Genomic DNA, 16,578 nt, shown 5'->3' on the forward strand with positions numbered 1-16,578 from the left:
TTAATTTCTGAATAACCAAAAGAACAGATATACTCTGCGTCCATTGCTAAACTCCTAGCAATTAAATTATTAGAAACTGCTTTTTCTCCCCATAGCCTTAGATGACTTCTGAATTGCTTTGCAGCTCTAAAGTTAGGACTCCCAAGGTCAGGTCTCAGGCCGAAGCTGGGTAAGGGGGTGAGAAGGGGCGAAAAGATAAGTTAGATAATGGAAAGAGGCAGAGAAGAAAAGACGGATTTGGCCATAAAAGCCTTCAAATCTCTCCGCTCCAGCCTCCAGGGCTACAATCTATTAATCTTAAAATAAACATTTAAGAAGAGTCTACAGTGTACCAAGCACTGTCCAATCTGATAGGTGGGAGATGGGGGGCCACGGAGAAGGCCTGGTCCCAGAAGGTGGCTGCGGGGGTAGAGCTCGGGGAAAGCTCTGGGAAGTCTCCCATTGGGGGAAGGAGGAAAGGACGATACATATTTTAGAGGCTGAGGTGGTCTAGAGTCGGGCTCCAAAGTTCCACCTCGTGGGAAGAGTCCCACAACCCCCACTCCAAGTCACCTTCTCAGCCTTTTCCTCCTCCTCCTTCTGCTCCTCTTCCCGTCCCTCCATAGCTTCCGCCTGAAGGGTCTGCGGCTCCCGCCACATCCCGTGATGCTCCGCGCCACCAGCTTAGACTCTAACTAGCCAACTTCCAGATAAACAAGAGGTGGCGCTCGCGCCTAAAAGGGAGGGGGAGGGGAATCATGTGACTTTTCCGGCGAAATGCCCCACCCCTACCGGCCTTTCTGGAAGTTGTAGTTCTTTCGTGTAGTTCCGAAACAGTTCTTTCAAGGCCCTCCTACCCCCTTCACGCTGCTTTCTCTTGTTGGCCCAGGAAACATATATATGCAAAACTAGTTTATGTCCCCTGCACTTTTTCTCTTTCCTTTTCCTTATTTACTTTCCTTCCCTTTTATTTTTCTACTAGAATCCTTTTCTCCTTTATATTGGTGCATATACTTATCGCTGTATTTTTCTTGCATTTTTGTGTAGGGTGTGGGTGGGGTTCGGGTGAGCTTATTTTATTTGCATATTATTATCTGGAAATGTTTTGGGAAACTTCAGATGTATGATTGACATATGTTTTACCTTCTTAATGTGTGTAAGAGGGGCAATGGAGAATTTGGAGCTCAAAATTTTCAAAGATAAATGTTAATGCAATTATTCTAAAGAACAATTTGGAACTATGCCCAAAGGACTATAAAATTGTATAATATCCTTTGACTCAGCAGGGCCATTACTGGGTCTGTATCCCAAGGAAATCATAAAGTTGGGAAAAAGACCCACATGTGCAAAAGTGTAGCAATTCTTTTTGTTGTATCAAAGAATTTGAAAATGAGTAGATGCTCATCAATTGGGGAATGGCTGAAGAAGTTGTGGTATATGAAGATAAAGGAATATTATTGTTTTATAAAAAATTATGAACAAGCTGATTATTGAAAGGCCTAGAAAGATTTACATGAACTAATGCTGAGTGAAACAAGCAGAACCAGGAATACATTGTACACAATAACTGCAAAAATGTGTGATGATCAACTAGGAAAAACTTGGATGCTTCTCAGTGGTTCAGTGATCTGAGGCAATCCCAATAAACTTTGGATAAAAAATAATATCTGGGAGGCAGCTAGGTGGTGCAGTGGATAGAGTACCAGCTCTGAAGTTAGGAGGACCTGAGTTCAAATCTAATCTCAAACACTTAACACTACCTAGTTGTGTGACCCTGGCCCTGGGCAAACACACTTAACCCTAACTGCCTCAGCAAAAAAAAAAAAGAAAAGAAAAGAAAAAGAAAATGATATCTGCATCCAGGAAAAGAACTATAGAGATTGAATGTAAATCAAAGCATGCTATGTTTACTTTTTTGTGTTTTTTTTTCCTCTTCCATGGTTTTTCCCTGTTCAGATTTTTCTCTCTCAACATGATTCATAAAGAAATGTGTATAAAAGTAATGAAATTACATTTTTAAAAAGATGACTACAAAAAAGTAATTAAGAAATACTTGACAAAATAAATAAAAATTAATAAGGGGGAAAATACGCTTTTGCATGCTTTGTGAGTTTTTGGTGAAAGTCATAAAAAGTGGAAGTTGAAAATCCAATCAAAATAAAGCAAAACATTATCCTGCTTTGGATTCCCAATGATTTTCATTGACTATAAACTCTGAAACTTGTGCAAATCACTTAATTTTTCTACTCATGTTTTTTTGTTTTGTTTTGTTTTGTTTTGTTTGTTTTGTTTTTTGCTTTTTTATGGTAAAGCAAGGAAAGTGGACAAAAATGTTTGATGTATATAATGTTGTGATGCTTCTGATCCAAGTTAGTAACTACTTCAACATCCAATTTCAACCAGAAGAGACACTCCTTTCTGAGTATTCTTTACTGGATTATATCCTCCCTGAGAGCATGGACTGTATGTACACACTTATATTCCCCTGCAGAGTAGACGCTAGTTATATGTTGAATCAATAAATACCCTACTTCTCAATCACTGGACAAACAGATAAATTCATGTGTCCATTTCTAAACCTTTAGTAGTTTCCTTCATAAAACCTCTGAAGTTTTTTCTTACTCATACTTCCTATAAATTCTCAGTAAAATTTCCAGATTTAAGTCAAGACAAGTAGCTTCAATGTGTCAGGCACTGTTCTAAGTACTAGGAAGTCAAAGAAAGGCAAACATAGTTCCTACCTTCAAGGCACTCAGTCTCGTTGGTGAGACATATGCAAATAACATGTACGGGACAATTTGGAGATAATCTTGGAAGGCACTTTCATTTAGGGGGAATCTAGAAAGTGTTCTTGTAGGCGGGATTTTCACTGAAACGTGAAGGAAATCAAGGAACTAAAGAGGTGGAATAAATAAAATTATTTTCAGTTGGAGAGACAAGAAGTGAAAAGGTACTGTCAATTATTCTCCAAAGCTATTAAACTGTACATACTTTTTTCACTCAGAAATAGCATAGATAAGTCTATACCCCAAAGAGATCAAAGAAAAAGAAAAAGGACTCAGAGTTAGAAAAATATTCATGGAAGCTCTTTTCCTGTTGACTAAGACTTAGAAACTGAGAGGGGTTCCCATTAATGTATGTGGAGCACTATGAGTGTGGGCTCCACTTTTTTGTGTTTCTATAAATATTCTATAAATAAATAAATATTCTATAAAAAATGCTGTTTTGTGTATATTGAAGGGAGACAGAATAAACATTTCTAGTGTCTCCTACCTTTCTCCAAGGAAGACTTTAATTCCTTATAGAAAGAAAAGCAACAGATTAGTGACGAGGCTTTGACTCTGTTCTCCTCAGAGAAAGAGGGACTAAAAGTGGCTCTATCTGCTCCTTTAAATATTGTTTGCCTAAGTTTTATCTAAATTTTTGATCACTTTCTTGAAATAGGGGAAATTCCAATTTTTATATCCGAGTCAATCTTTTTACCATCTTATATCAGTACCACATACAAAGAGAATAACAAAAACCAAAAACATCCAAATCAGAGCCAGACAAATTAAAGAAGGTATACATAAGAGAATGTGCATCAGGCAATACAGACTGAGGGTACTCCTTTGTGAGTTCAGTAACAACCCAAACAACAGAGAGCTTCCAGATCTCATTAAAGGGGAAACTCCTGAAGTCTCTAGAGTAGCAAGCTGAAAATAAGGACATGAAGAAGACTGCCATTTCTTCTCATGTCTTCCCAGTCATTTCTTTCAGTAAACTTGAAGGGATTAGCCTCTTTCATCCTCTCTCTTAAAGCTCAAAGCTAAGAAAGCCCAAATGATGACAACCTAAACTAAGACTGCCTGAGAACTGAAGCCCTCACCTCTCCACAGCTCCTCTCTGCCCCTCATGCAAGGTAGGGCATTCATCTCTACTAATAATGAGAGAATCCCATACTAATGGGCTTTGGGGACAGGTGGGTATATATCATATAGACACACATACATATATGCATATCCATATCCATACATATATATATATATATGTAATGGTATACTCTATGCTCTAAGAAATGATGGAGATGGTTTTTAAAAAAACTCTGGGAAGATTTATATGAACTGGCTCAAAGTGAAGGATCCAGAGAACAATTTAAGTAACAATAATGTAAAGACAAACAACTTTGAAAAACTAAGCAACTCTAATCAACACAACAGAATCAACCACAATTCCAGAGCACTCATGATGAAACATTCTATCCCCACCTCCATGCAGCAAAATGATGAACTCACAGTGTGTACAGAAGCTTTTTTTTTTTTTTTTTTTTTTTGGACAAGGTTAATGCAAGTATTTTGATTTTTTTTTTTTTTGCTTGACACAACATATTTGTAATGAGTTTTGTTTTTCTTGCTTTCTCATTGAGGAAGGAAAAAGTAGGAAGGAGAGAATTCAAAACTGAAAATAAAATTGAATTTAAAAATGTTCTGTCAGGAGGTAGAATATCTTATTTAAAGAGGAAAAAGGAATCTACTATCACTGTATGTTAGAGAGAAATAAGATATAACAGGGATAAAAAGGTAGGAAGAGGCCTGATTATGTAGAGTTGAAAAGGAATTTTATTTTTTATCCTTGAGGCAACAGGGAGCCATTGGAGTTTATTGAATAGGGATTTGACATTGTCAAACCTGAATTTATAGATCATTGTCACAGCTCAGTGGAAGATACAAGGTTTGAAGCAGGGAGGCCAATCAGGCTATTGTAGTAGTCCAGGCTTGAAATGATGAGAGGTTCTACTAGAGTGGAGAAAGAAGAAAGAAGGGAGGGAATATATATGAAAAATGTTTTGAATGTAGAATCTACAGGACTTGGCAATAGATTATATATGGAAAGTGATAGAGAGTAAAAAGTATAAGATGACACCTAGATTGTGAGTCTGCCTGACTTAGGAAGATATTGTTGCCCTCAATATAATAGAGAAGCTTGGAAGAATGAAGAATTGGGGGGAGGGAGATGAATAATAAATGAAGATTTCACTTAATATTATTTGTATTTAGCTACTTTCTGTTCAATAAACTTACTTTGTTTCAAGGTTTTCCCCTTTTTTCTTTTATTTTTTTCTTTGTTGAATTCTAAAAGGCAATCAAATATGAACAAAGTCTATGAAACTGGCCCTGTAGTACAATGCATTCACTTCATATTGTGAGATGGGCTGATTGCCAGATATCTTTTAAAGCTATATACCTATCTTTCTTTTTTGAATTCTCCCATCTGAAAGAACTTCAATTAAGTTATTTTTTCAAGACCTTTTCAGATAAGCAGGATGGAGAGGGGGAAGGGAGAGCAACCCTAGAACCTACTACCTCTGAATCTTTTCCTGTAATATACTATTAAATTTCTATGAATTGTTTTATTTTCTTTTTTGTCAAACTTTTAAGATTTTCATTAAATTACACGAGGTGGCTTAAAGTCAGGGAATAAATAATTTCTAGAGTTAGGATTCAAGTTAGTTAAATTCACCAAACATTCATTAAATCTCCTGTGTTCAAAAACTTAGTTACTGACTTTAAAAAACGATTAAATGTAACATAAATGACTATAATGTTTCTCCAAAAGGGCCATTGTAATAATGACCATTCTTGGATGCAGAAGACCAATGATAAAACACACTTTATTTCCCTGTGTTTAGAGGTAGTTGGCTATAAGTTCAAATGAGTTCATACTATCTGATGCAATTAATATTATGGCTTAATTGATTTTCTTTGTTGTATGAGAAAGTTTTATTGAAAGTGGGAATGTTATTGAGAAAGAATAGTGGTATAAAAACAAAAAGTGTAAATGAAACATTTTTATGTATTAATTCTACTGTTGCTGGTACTTGCAAAACGTCTGTGATCTTCATTAGTTGGTTTGGCAGAAAAGATATTTATTAAACTGGTGGTTCATTTGTCAAGTGAAGAAATTTGGTGAAACAAGTAATGAAATTGTCATTAAAATTTTCTGAACAAAGAGGGATACAAAATTACAGGATGAAAAGAGCAATAGTTTGAGAATAAAAAGGCTTGGAAGAAGTTGGGACCTGGAGATGTAAAGTCAAATTAGGCTTACTGTTCTGTCATTCCAATTATGTCAGATTCTTCATGACCCCATTTGGAATTTTCTAGGCAAAGATACTAAACTGGTTTTTGCTATTTCCTTCAACTCATTTGACAGATGAGAGAACTACGGAAACAGGGTTACATGACTTGCACAGCTAATACATTAGAGGTCCATTTAAAATCTCGAAGAAGTGTCTTCCTGACTCCTGGTCAGGCCACTCTACCAGATGCACCACTTAGCTGTAGAATTTAGCAGCTAATTGGATATGTCCAGAAAGAGAGGAGTTAGGGAAATGAATCAGAAATAACAGGTTTCTCGGGACTGTATAAACATCTAGCGCTGAAAAGGTCTAAATTTGGAAGTCGTCCAACTAATGAGAAAATTGAAGCCCAGGGAGGTTATGACACATAGGTCACACATAGGTCACACATAAGACAAGCGGCAAAAATGGGATTCGAACTACTCTAGGAATTCTGGGATTAGGTCCTTTATCTCTAAGTCTACATTTAACCCTTATCCGATGCAAGCCTGACATAATCTCATGCCTAGTTGATTTTAATGTTTTTAAGAATTCATTGTCACCACTCCCTTCCTTGCCTTCCCCCCCACTCCCCACCCCATCCCCCAACTCCTCGGGTGGACCTGGAGGGCTAAGGAGGAATGGAGGCAGTTTAAATTCTCTCCATCCCAAATCCGCGGTCTTGCGGACGGCTAAATGCTTCCTCATGGGCTTCACAGGTTTGCACTGGATAAAGCCCATTGCAGGCTCGTGTTCTATTTACGCCATTCCTCCACTCAGTTTAGTGGCTTGTAGTCGGCCCCAGACTAGCGTTCTGGGTAGCGTCGCCCAAGGTCACCGCTAGCCAATGCGCTCATCTCAACCAACGCTAAGCAGAGGTCACCTCGGAAAACGGAACTCTTTTTCTGTGAACTGCGAGATGGAGGTTGCTGGGGAAAGGAAGAAGTTGACGGACAGAAGCGACTGTTGTCGAGGCGGGGGAAGGAGGAGGAGGCGGGGCGGGAGAGAAAGAATCCTGAAGGACAGAGATAACTTTAGAAGAAGTGAATGATAGCGGGTGGGAGGGAGGGAGGGGACTATTGAGAGAGGGAGGGGACTACTGGGAGGGAGCACTTCCGGGTCAGGTGGGCGAGCCGACTTGACCTTCGCCGGCGCCGCCGCCATTTTATCCCAGTCAGTCAGGAGGCAGCGGCTGCACAGGACCCCAGAGGAAGAGCTGCGAGGATGCTGTCTGTACGCGTCGCCGCTGCCTTGGCCCGCGCCCTCCCCCGCCAAGCCGGGCTGGTAAGCACCTTGCGGAGCTAGCAGAGAGAAAAGGGGAGGGAGGAGGACAGAAACCGCAGCTCTTTCGCTGCCACAGCTGCAGGCGCGGCACGAGACTAGACAGGTTGCGCCGCCATCTTCCAGCCGTGGCCGGCTGAGTCGGTGGAGGCCCCGGGCCAGGCGAGCACGCGCGGCTTCGGATCCTCTTGTCAGCGGACGCGGGTAGCGACTCTGGAGCAGGCTTTGGCCGAGCCGATTCGGGTCGGCCTTCAGTGTCCGCGGCGGGAGCTACCTTGTGCCCCGTGAAGGTCAGGCCTTCCCCTGGCGGCCTCGGTCCCCGGCCCTAGCCAGCTCTATACCACACGCCGACAGTTGTGCTCGGCTAGCCTCGTTTCCAAAGTCAAGAGTCCGGCGTGCTGAGAGAAGCCCCAGAGGCGGCCCATGACTGGCGGTCGTGAGTTTGAAGGTCAGCGGGGCCTAGGTTCGCCCCCTTGATCAAACCTCCTCCGAAGCTTAGAAGCGGGAGGGATTGGTGGCGGTGAGAGTAAGCCTTTAAATAGGGAATGTCAGTGCAAGTATGAGGTGCTGCAGGGAGCACCACATTCATAGTGTGGCCGAAAGTTTTGCAAATTAATACAATAAAGACTTTGGGGGTGGAAGGCTGTCCCTTCGATTTATTGTTGCGACCTAAATTTAAATTCCAGTTCTGCTATTAGTACTTGTGACCTTGAGCAAGTCACTTAACTGTTCATCTATAAAAATAGTTCTGGAGTTCTGGAGACTTTTTAGCCTTAGGTCAACGACAGGTCCTGGTTTTTAGACAGTGAATTTTCTTTGCTATGACCCTGAAGAGCATAACACTGAAAAGGACTAATAAAGGTCATTATGGTTCAGATTCTTGAGTTTTTATCACTAAAATTCTTTGCTTAAAGTGAAATAGGAAATAACTAAGTTATTGCATAATAATTTATAATAACTAAAAAGTTTATAGCAACTAATTATTTAATGATTTTCTTTGGGCTCAGGTCTCCAGAAATGCCTTGGGAGCAGCCTTTGTTGCAACCAGGAACCTCCATTCCTCTAACAGCCGCCTTCAGAAGTCTGGTAAGTTCAAATTTATATTTTTAAGGCATGTATAAAGGTTATTTTGAAATTATTTCAGGAAAGATAAGCCTTGATTTAATTCGAGAGGAAATTTTTAAAATCATTTTTCTAGAGCATTTTTTGAGAAAGCTGTGTTCTGCTTCATTGTTCACACCTTTGCACAATCCCCTCCTCCTTGCTTGGAATGTACTTTTTTCTTCATCTCCACTTTCTAGGATATCTAGTTTTTTTTTTTTTTTTTCAGAGACCCAACTTAAATGCCACCTTTTACAAGAAGCCTTTATTTATTCCCCATCCTCAAAAAAGTATGCAAAATTTCCTTATATGTGTATATATATATATATATGTAAATGCATGTATGCATTTGTTATCTCTGGGTTAAATGTAAGCTCTCTTGAACAGAAATTATTTCATTTTTGGTATATAAGTGGGTATTTAATAAATGCTTCTTTAATTTTGAATCGCTATATCTGGTTCCCATTTCTCAATAATATTTTATTTTCCAATTACATGTAAAAATAGTTGACATCTTTGCAAGATTTTTGAGTTGGAGAATTTTTCTTCCCTCTCTTAGTTCTCCCCTCCTTAAGACAGAGTAATTTTATATAGGTTATATATGTAAAATCATGTCACATATATCCATATTTGATGTGAAAGAAAATTAGAATGGGAGAGGGGGAGAACCACGAGAAAGAAAAAGCAAACAAAAAAAAGATGAGTGTTTTTGATCCACATTTAGTCTTTATAGACTTAACATTGAGTTTCTTCTGGATATGGATGTCATTTTCCTTTCCAAGTTCATTGGAATTGTCTTGAATGACTATATTGCTGAGAGAATCTAAGTCTTTATGATAGTTGATCTTCATATAGTCTTGCAGTTACTGAGTACAATATTGTCTTGGTTTTACTCAACATCAATCAGTTCACATAAATCTTTCCAGGTTTTTCTAAAATTGGTCTGCTCATAATATCTTAAATAACAATAATCCATTATATTCATATACTGTAACTTATTCAGTTATTCCCTAATTGATGGACTTCTGCTCAATTTTCAATTCCTTGCCACTCCAAAAAAAAAAAAAAAAGCTACATTTTTTAAAAGCGCAGTTTAAGTGCTACAGCTTTAACCAATACTAATAGTTATTTTCTCTTATTTGAGCCTCACTGACTTGTTAAAAGCTTTTATTGGAAGTGGCAGAGCTGTGATTTACAAAAATGTAAATTCTTATTGCACTCTCTTAGCTTATTTTCAAGCCTTGAGTCACCTCTTAGGAAGTGTGGCAAAGTTTTGGAAAGGTATCATTTACATAAAAAGGCACTTGAAAACAAACTGTTAAACCATATATTGGTACTGCCTAGTTTTTCTAATTCTATTCTGATTTATAAACTAAGAACATAAATAAAATCTGTAATAGCTGGTGGAATGTAACTTCACTTCCACTAAAGAATTTGGTTCCCAAAATAACCAAATACACAAGGAATAGAACAGGAAGAGGATATTTCTTGAAGGACCATTTGATGTTGTTTTGTTCCCTCACTTAATTTGGATTCACTTGTTCTCAAGCTAATAAGCTAAAACCTATTTTCATAGTTGGTATGTTACCTTATTGAATAGAGCTTTTTATCTTTTTGATCTAGGTGTGTGTTTTGAATATTGTCATATGTATTTATTAAATGAATTCCATATGTTGCAAACTTAATTTCAGGAAGCCAAAAAATAAATATGTAATGTTATTGTACTTAATAGGCACTGCTGAAGTGTCCTCTATTCTGGAAGAGCGTATTTTGGGAGCTGATACCTCTGTTGACCTTGAAGAAACTGGGAGAGTCCTTTCTATTGGTGATGGTATTGCTCGCGTACATGGATTAAGAAATGTTCAGGCAGAGGAAATGGTGGAATTTTCTTCAGGTCTTAAGGTAAATTTCTTTGTGGCAACACAATGTTTTCAAGTTCTTAGTAATCCCTTCATCTGGCGGGATACCTCATAACAGAGGTGTCAGACTAGTAGCTGAAAACATATTAATATAATTGGGAAATAAAGTTTAACAAACAAAAATACAGTGAAAAATGCATAACATTGATGTGTGGTTTTCTAAGTCATTGTGTGTAAGCAGGGATTTATTTCTATTTGGGTTTGACATGACAATCTTAAAAGCTTTTGACTGGAGTTCAGGCCTTTGGTTTCATATTTGTGGGAATTTCTCATGTCAAAACTCCTTTCATCTATAACTTAGGGTTATCTTTAAGATACTAAAAGATTGAATGACACGTGGGCATGTGTTAAATATCTTTTTTAGACTACTTGAATGTTTTTGGAAGGGCTAGTTTCTTCTTTGTTTTATACCCAACTTCATTCATTGTAAGAAATGTTAAAGTAAATGTTAAAGCCATTAAATGAATTGTGGATGGAATACACTGATGACTAACTTGTGGCTCAGAAATTAAGTATGTGCAAGCCCTAGCCTAAATGCAATTGGTTAGTCTTGCTCCATAAACTTTTTCAAATAGATATTTTCAAATCTGTGCCAACGCTTATAAATATGGATTAAATACTTATTTTAAAAAATCACAAGTAATTTCTATAAATTGTTTTCATAGTGATAGTGTTGGTATAGACTTTTAGTATTCTTATTCAAGTGTGCTTGAAGTTTGGAGCAAATTGTTTTTTCTGAGTCATGTGGTTGAGATTAACCTATTTTTAGAATTTTTTTTTTTTTTTTCTTAAGTTGGGTTCCCCGGAATTGGGACAATGTGATATTTCGAAAATAACTGTTAGAAATAGGATAAGGAGAGAGAGATCCTTTGGTAGATGTCTTATTTTGAGACAAGAATGGCAGTTGTTTCAATATGGACTTTGTTTTGTTTTGTTTTATGTATTCATCTTTACTCTTATGCCCAAGTTTTGAATTATACTTTAGGCTCTTATTTATAGTATATTTTGTCTTCTGAATATGATTGAGGAGCCAATCCAATCACTATTAGTTACGATGAATTGTACGACTTAACATTTGGGGAAATTGGTAATTAGTTGTTTATCTTAGCTTGAAAATTCTAGATTCCTATAACAAATTAATAAATCGAGGATCTATTGAAAAATTGGAAGGGAATTTTAATTAGCTTCAAAAATAGATTGAATTCAAAGCTAAGGCTCTACAAAGATTTTTTTTTTTCTTCTGCCTTTTAAAAAAATTCTTCATTGGTTAATAGGACAGAAAATAAAGGCATACAGATATGTCTGCAGTCAAATATTCATATCACCTACAAATAATAAACTTATAACAGAAAAGAAAAGCATAGATATTATTTCTTTTTATCCTATTTTGCATCATCAATCTACAAACTATTGTGGCCTTTTTAAAATTCCCACAATATTTATTGAATTTCTGTTATGTATATTTCTTTTAGGGTATGTCCCTGAACTTGGAACCTGACAATGTTGGTGTTGTCGTGTTTGGTAATGATAAACTGATTAAAGAAGGAGATATTGTGAAGAGAACAGGAGCCATTGTGGATGTTCCTGTTGGTGAGGAACTTTTGGGCCGTGTCGTAGATGCTCTGGGCAATGCCATTGATGGAAAGGTAGATTTAAAACTAATTTTAAAGAACTAGGTTGGTGGGAAGGGTGTAAAACAATGCTTAGTAAAAATTCTTTTCTTTTAAAGGGTCCAATTGGTTCCAAAACTCGTCGACGAGTTGGTCTGAAGGCCCCTGGAATCATTCCAAGAATCTCTGTGCGTGAACCCATGCAGACTGGCATTAAGGCTGTGGATAGCTTGGTACCAATTGGCCGTGGACAGCGTGAACTGATTATTGGTGACAGACAGACTGGGTAAAGATATAACAATGTTAACTCTTCTGTTTTCTCCAAAAGGAGATTACTTAGTTATTCAGCTTAAATCCAATTTATTAACATTGTTATATTGTTCAACTTAAAATTCTGTAGGAAAAAAGTATAATAGCTATATTCATGATTTAATCAGTTAGTGGCTAGTAAAATGTGAGTTGGCATGCTTCTAACTATTTAATTTAAATCTATTTTAGCAAAACATCAATTGCTATTGATACAATCATTAATCAGAAACGCTTTAATGATGGAACTGATGAAAAGAAGAAGCTATATTGTATTTATGTTGCTATTGGTCAGAAGAGATCCACTGTTGCTCAGCTGGTGAAGAGACTTACAGATGCAGGTATTTGGGAGCCTTTATGTTGAACATTTTTGTGTAAAATTAACTGCCTTCAAAATACAATTTAAAAAAAAAAAATTTCAGAGATGGCTACTGGAGATTTTAATTGTTCCTTAAAGAAGTAGCTATTTCTACTAATCTGCAGCACTTGATCACAGTTTTAATTATGATGTTATAAAGTTAATTTTTTGATATTTAATTTGATGGATTCCAAATTAAAAATCTCTTATGTTGTTTTCTGATTATTTTCACAATTTGGGGAACCTGACTTTTAAATTATAATTATTTGAAATCTGGAACTCCTTTCTCTCTTCAGATGCTATGAAATATACCATCGTGGTTTCAGCCACTGCATCTGATGCTGCTCCACTTCAGTACTTGGCTCCTTATTCTGGATGCTCTATGGGAGAATATTTCCGAGACAATGGCAAACATGCTCTAATTATCTATGATGACTTGTCCAAACAGGTTGAGTGAATTTCATTTTTAAATTGGGAAAGTGGTAAAAGGATGGTGTTGAATATTGGTTGGTTTTTAAACTTGATTTCAAAGAACATGTCGATTCTTTTTACACTTTTTTCTGTTTATGCTAGGCTGTTGCCTACCGTCAGATGTCTCTGCTGCTCCGTCGTCCTCCTGGTCGTGAGGCTTATCCTGGTGATGTGTTCTATCTGCACTCCCGTCTGCTGGAGAGAGCAGCTAAAATGAATGATACTTTTGGAGGTGGCTCTTTGACTGCCCTTCCAGTGATTGAAACACAGGCTGGTGATGTGTCAGCATACATTCCAACAAATGTCATCTCCATCACTGATGGACAGGTATTTCTTAAATCATAATAGTTTGATAATTATCTTTTTCATTTGTTAATATATTGTGATTTTTGTCAGAGTAGTAGGTTTTTAGACAGCAAAAAACTTTACCATTCAATCTCCTCACTGTAAAGGAGGAAACAAACTCGGGCAACTGTCATGACCCAGATGATCATATAGTGGAAAGAATTCTGGCTTTGATGTTTCTTACTTATATGATCATGTCCCCTTAATAGTTCTTGATATGTCTGAGAGATCCTAAGACTTTATTTAAACACTAGTTTTAAGGTTTTTTAATGGTTAATTCTCAAAAAACTTTTAAAGTTTTTCTTGTATTTGGCATTGTCAGTAATTTAATTTTTCTCATTTACAGATTTTCTTGGAAACAGAGTTGTTCTACAAAGGTATCCGCCCTGCCATTAATGTTGGTTTGTCTGTATCCCGTGTCGGATCAGCTGCTCAAACCAGAGCAATGAAACAGGTAATTTGATGTCACAGTTGTAAAGTTAACAAAATCTTTAAATTAGTATCTGTGATTAATAAGGAACTCATAATCCAAGTTTATCTTCTGCACTCTAGGTGGCAGGTACCATGAAGCTGGAGTTGGCTCAGTATCGTGAGGTGGCAGCTTTTGCTCAGTTTGGTTCTGATCTAGATGCTGCTACTCAACAACTGCTGAGTCGTGGTGTGCGTCTGACTGAGTTGCTGAAACAAGGACAGTATTGTGAGTTGTGCCTCTTGTTTTTCTTAAGGATCTAATTTGTCTTGCCCAAACTCTTCGTTTTTTTACAGATGGTAAAAGTGAGGCCTAAAGAGATTAAAGTTGAGGAAAAACATGTTGGATAGATTACATCCTTTTTATGAATATGACTTATTGATATAATTTAATTATATCAACTGTATAAATGTCTTTATACTTAAAGCCAAATGTGTCTTGGTTATAAATAATCTTATAATTTACCTCTTGAATCTGATGGTGATTTTCATGGATCATTTGTGATAAAACCTTAATTTTCAAAAAAAGGAAACACATGTTAGACTTTCATGTAGTTGAAAAAGAATAGGTTCTAGTAATATATATAAAATTACATATAATCAATGACAGCAATAAATTTCTTAGGTTTTGGCATAATTATCCAAATGGATAACTGTTGACTTTCTTTTCAGCTCCCATGGCAATTGAAGAACAGGTGGCAGTCATTTACGCTGGTGTTCGAGGATATCTGGACAAACTGGAGCCCAGCAAAATCACCAAGTTTGAGAGTGCTTTCTTAGCTCACGTCATCAGCCAACACCAGTCCCTCTTGAATAATATCAGGTACCCAAAAAATAATTAGTTCCTTTGATAATAGAAGAGAAAAATTTGTGAGTTTTATTGTTTTTAACAAAGTGAAACCAGTAAAGTGAGAAATTTTATCTAGTTTAGAAATTACAACTCTTTTTTTTTTTTTTTTTTTGTCTTGTTTTTGTATACAGAACTGATGGAAAGATCTCAGAACAGTCAGATGCAAAACTGAAGGAAATTGTCACAAACTTCTTGGCTGGATTTGAAGCTTAAAATCCCACAAATTTTATCAATTTGGTTTTTGTTGTATCTTCTAGTGATTCGGTTCCATTCATTATAGGACTTTAATGCACTCTTGCGCCTAATGTACAGAAATCCCATTATGAATAAAGGGTTCCATGTTAATGTCTTGTTGTCATTGAAGAGACTGAGCTTGTTTTATTTAAACTATAGATAGAATTTCTGGCATCAGTTTTTAATGGTTTCGTATTTTGTATTCAAAGCTAAACTTCTGATAAGATAATTGGGAAAAACATCTTCGATCATTTAATCCTGAAGTTCTTAACCAGAGGTTGGTAGGTGGGGTGTCTGAACTTTTTAATCCCATTCACTTTAGTGTGTCCCCATTATACAGATGAGAAACTTAGGCAAAAAAGGTTAAATAACTTGCCTAGCATCACACAAAGTTTTTACTCCAGATTTGAACTCAGATCTTCCTGATTTCCACCATCTAGCTGCCCCTAAATATTTGATTGTTTTGGTATAATTGATTTGCTCTATAAAAAGTAGACCATAGTGTCACTGGATTTCTGAAAAGGGTCTACACCAACAAAAAAGTTAATTCCTGCCACTCCTACCTCACCCATTTTGCAAATAAAGAAAAATGAGGTCCAGAGAACTTCAGTGGCTTGCTTGAGTTGATATAAAAAGGTAATGAAGAGGTTAGGTCTGAACCAGAGTTTGTCTTAATCAATTCTTTGGTTTTTTTCACTATATCTCCTAAATCGCAAATGACTTTTAATACCTTCTGGCATAAAGACCAATTTTAACTGAATTTTGTATTCTGTTTAAGCTAAGTTTCATTACCTCAAGTTTTGTATGCTTTTTCAAACCGGGGAGATAAAAGTGTCTGCTGTATTGTGTAAAGCTTTCCATATAATTCTGTAATACAAAATAATAAAAATGAGCACTGGGGTCTGGAGTTGAGACCTGAATTCAAATTTGGATTTAGTTACTACTTGTGTGACCTTAGGCAAAAAACTTAACCCTGTTTGCCTCAGTTTCCTCATTTTTCAAGAAGGAAGTGGCAAACCACTCTAATGGTTTTTGCCAAAAATCCTCAAATGGGGTCACAGTTGGGACATAACTGAAACAATTGCTAAGACCATTCACTGAGTGCCTTTCCTCACATCATATAGATGCTGGCACTATGTTCTATATCCCATGAAAAGGTAGCCCTTGTCAAAGCAAACTATGCACATCTGATCCCATTCCATTATTTCTCCAGAAGATTGTTCCACGCCATAATCCCTACTCTTGGTAATCTTTAATCCTTGTCTACTGTCTGCTTTTCTGCTGTCTAAAACCCTGTCTTCAACATATTCATCTCCATTATCCTATATTTCTTCTCCATGTTTAAACTTAAAATTGGTGTTTATACTTCATTTCTTGTCATTTAACTTTGCACCATCTGATCTCATCATTCAGTTGAAACTGCCCTGTGTAAAAGATTTTGATTGTATATTGTCAAATCTGAGGGCTTTTTCTCACCATGATTTCTTGGGTTTTATTAGCACTTTTCTCCTGTCTTACATCTTTCTTTGGTAACCATTCCTCCTGTAAATCTCTGCTCT

General features: G+C 36.9%; 2 protein-coding genes across 5 annotated transcripts in view; one reads left to right on the forward strand and one right to left on the reverse strand.

Annotated features, from left to right (window-relative positions):
* Window positions 1–677, reverse strand: part of HAUS1 (HAUS augmin like complex subunit 1) — a 37,559-nt gene extending 36,882 nt beyond the window's left edge. For all 4 annotated transcript variants that reach the window (XR_007949251.1, XM_051969678.1, XM_051969675.1 and 1 more), the window contains exon 1: window positions 553–677. Coding sequence is in view for 3 of the 4 variants with exons in the window: in XM_051969678.1 (XP_051825638.1) it covers window positions 553–639 (87 nt within the window). In the remaining variant the exon portion in view is untranslated. The remainder of the gene's footprint in view (window positions 1–552) is intronic.
* A 6,551-nt stretch (window positions 678–7,228) lies between these two features.
* On the forward strand, window positions 7,229–15,130 carry ATP5F1A (ATP synthase F1 subunit alpha). Its single transcript, XM_051969679.1, has 12 exons — window positions 7,229–7,360; window positions 8,365–8,443; window positions 10,191–10,360; window positions 11,850–12,023; window positions 12,107–12,273; window positions 12,486–12,634; window positions 12,948–13,099; window positions 13,225–13,449; window positions 13,814–13,921; window positions 14,020–14,164; window positions 14,608–14,758; window positions 14,917–15,130. The coding sequence occupies exons 1-12, from the start codon at window positions 7,301–7,303 to the stop codon at window positions 14,996–14,998; spliced, it is 1,662 nt and encodes a 553-aa protein (XP_051825639.1). The 5' UTR covers window positions 7,229–7,300; the 3' UTR covers window positions 14,999–15,130.
* Window positions 15,131–16,578: the final 1,448 nt, after the last annotated feature.

Source organism: Antechinus flavipes, chromosome 1 (genome assembly GCF_016432865.1).
Source record: "Antechinus flavipes isolate AdamAnt ecotype Samford, QLD, Australia chromosome 1, AdamAnt_v2, whole genome shotgun sequence".
NCBI lineage: Eukaryota > Metazoa > Chordata > Mammalia > Dasyuromorphia > Dasyuridae > Antechinus > Antechinus flavipes.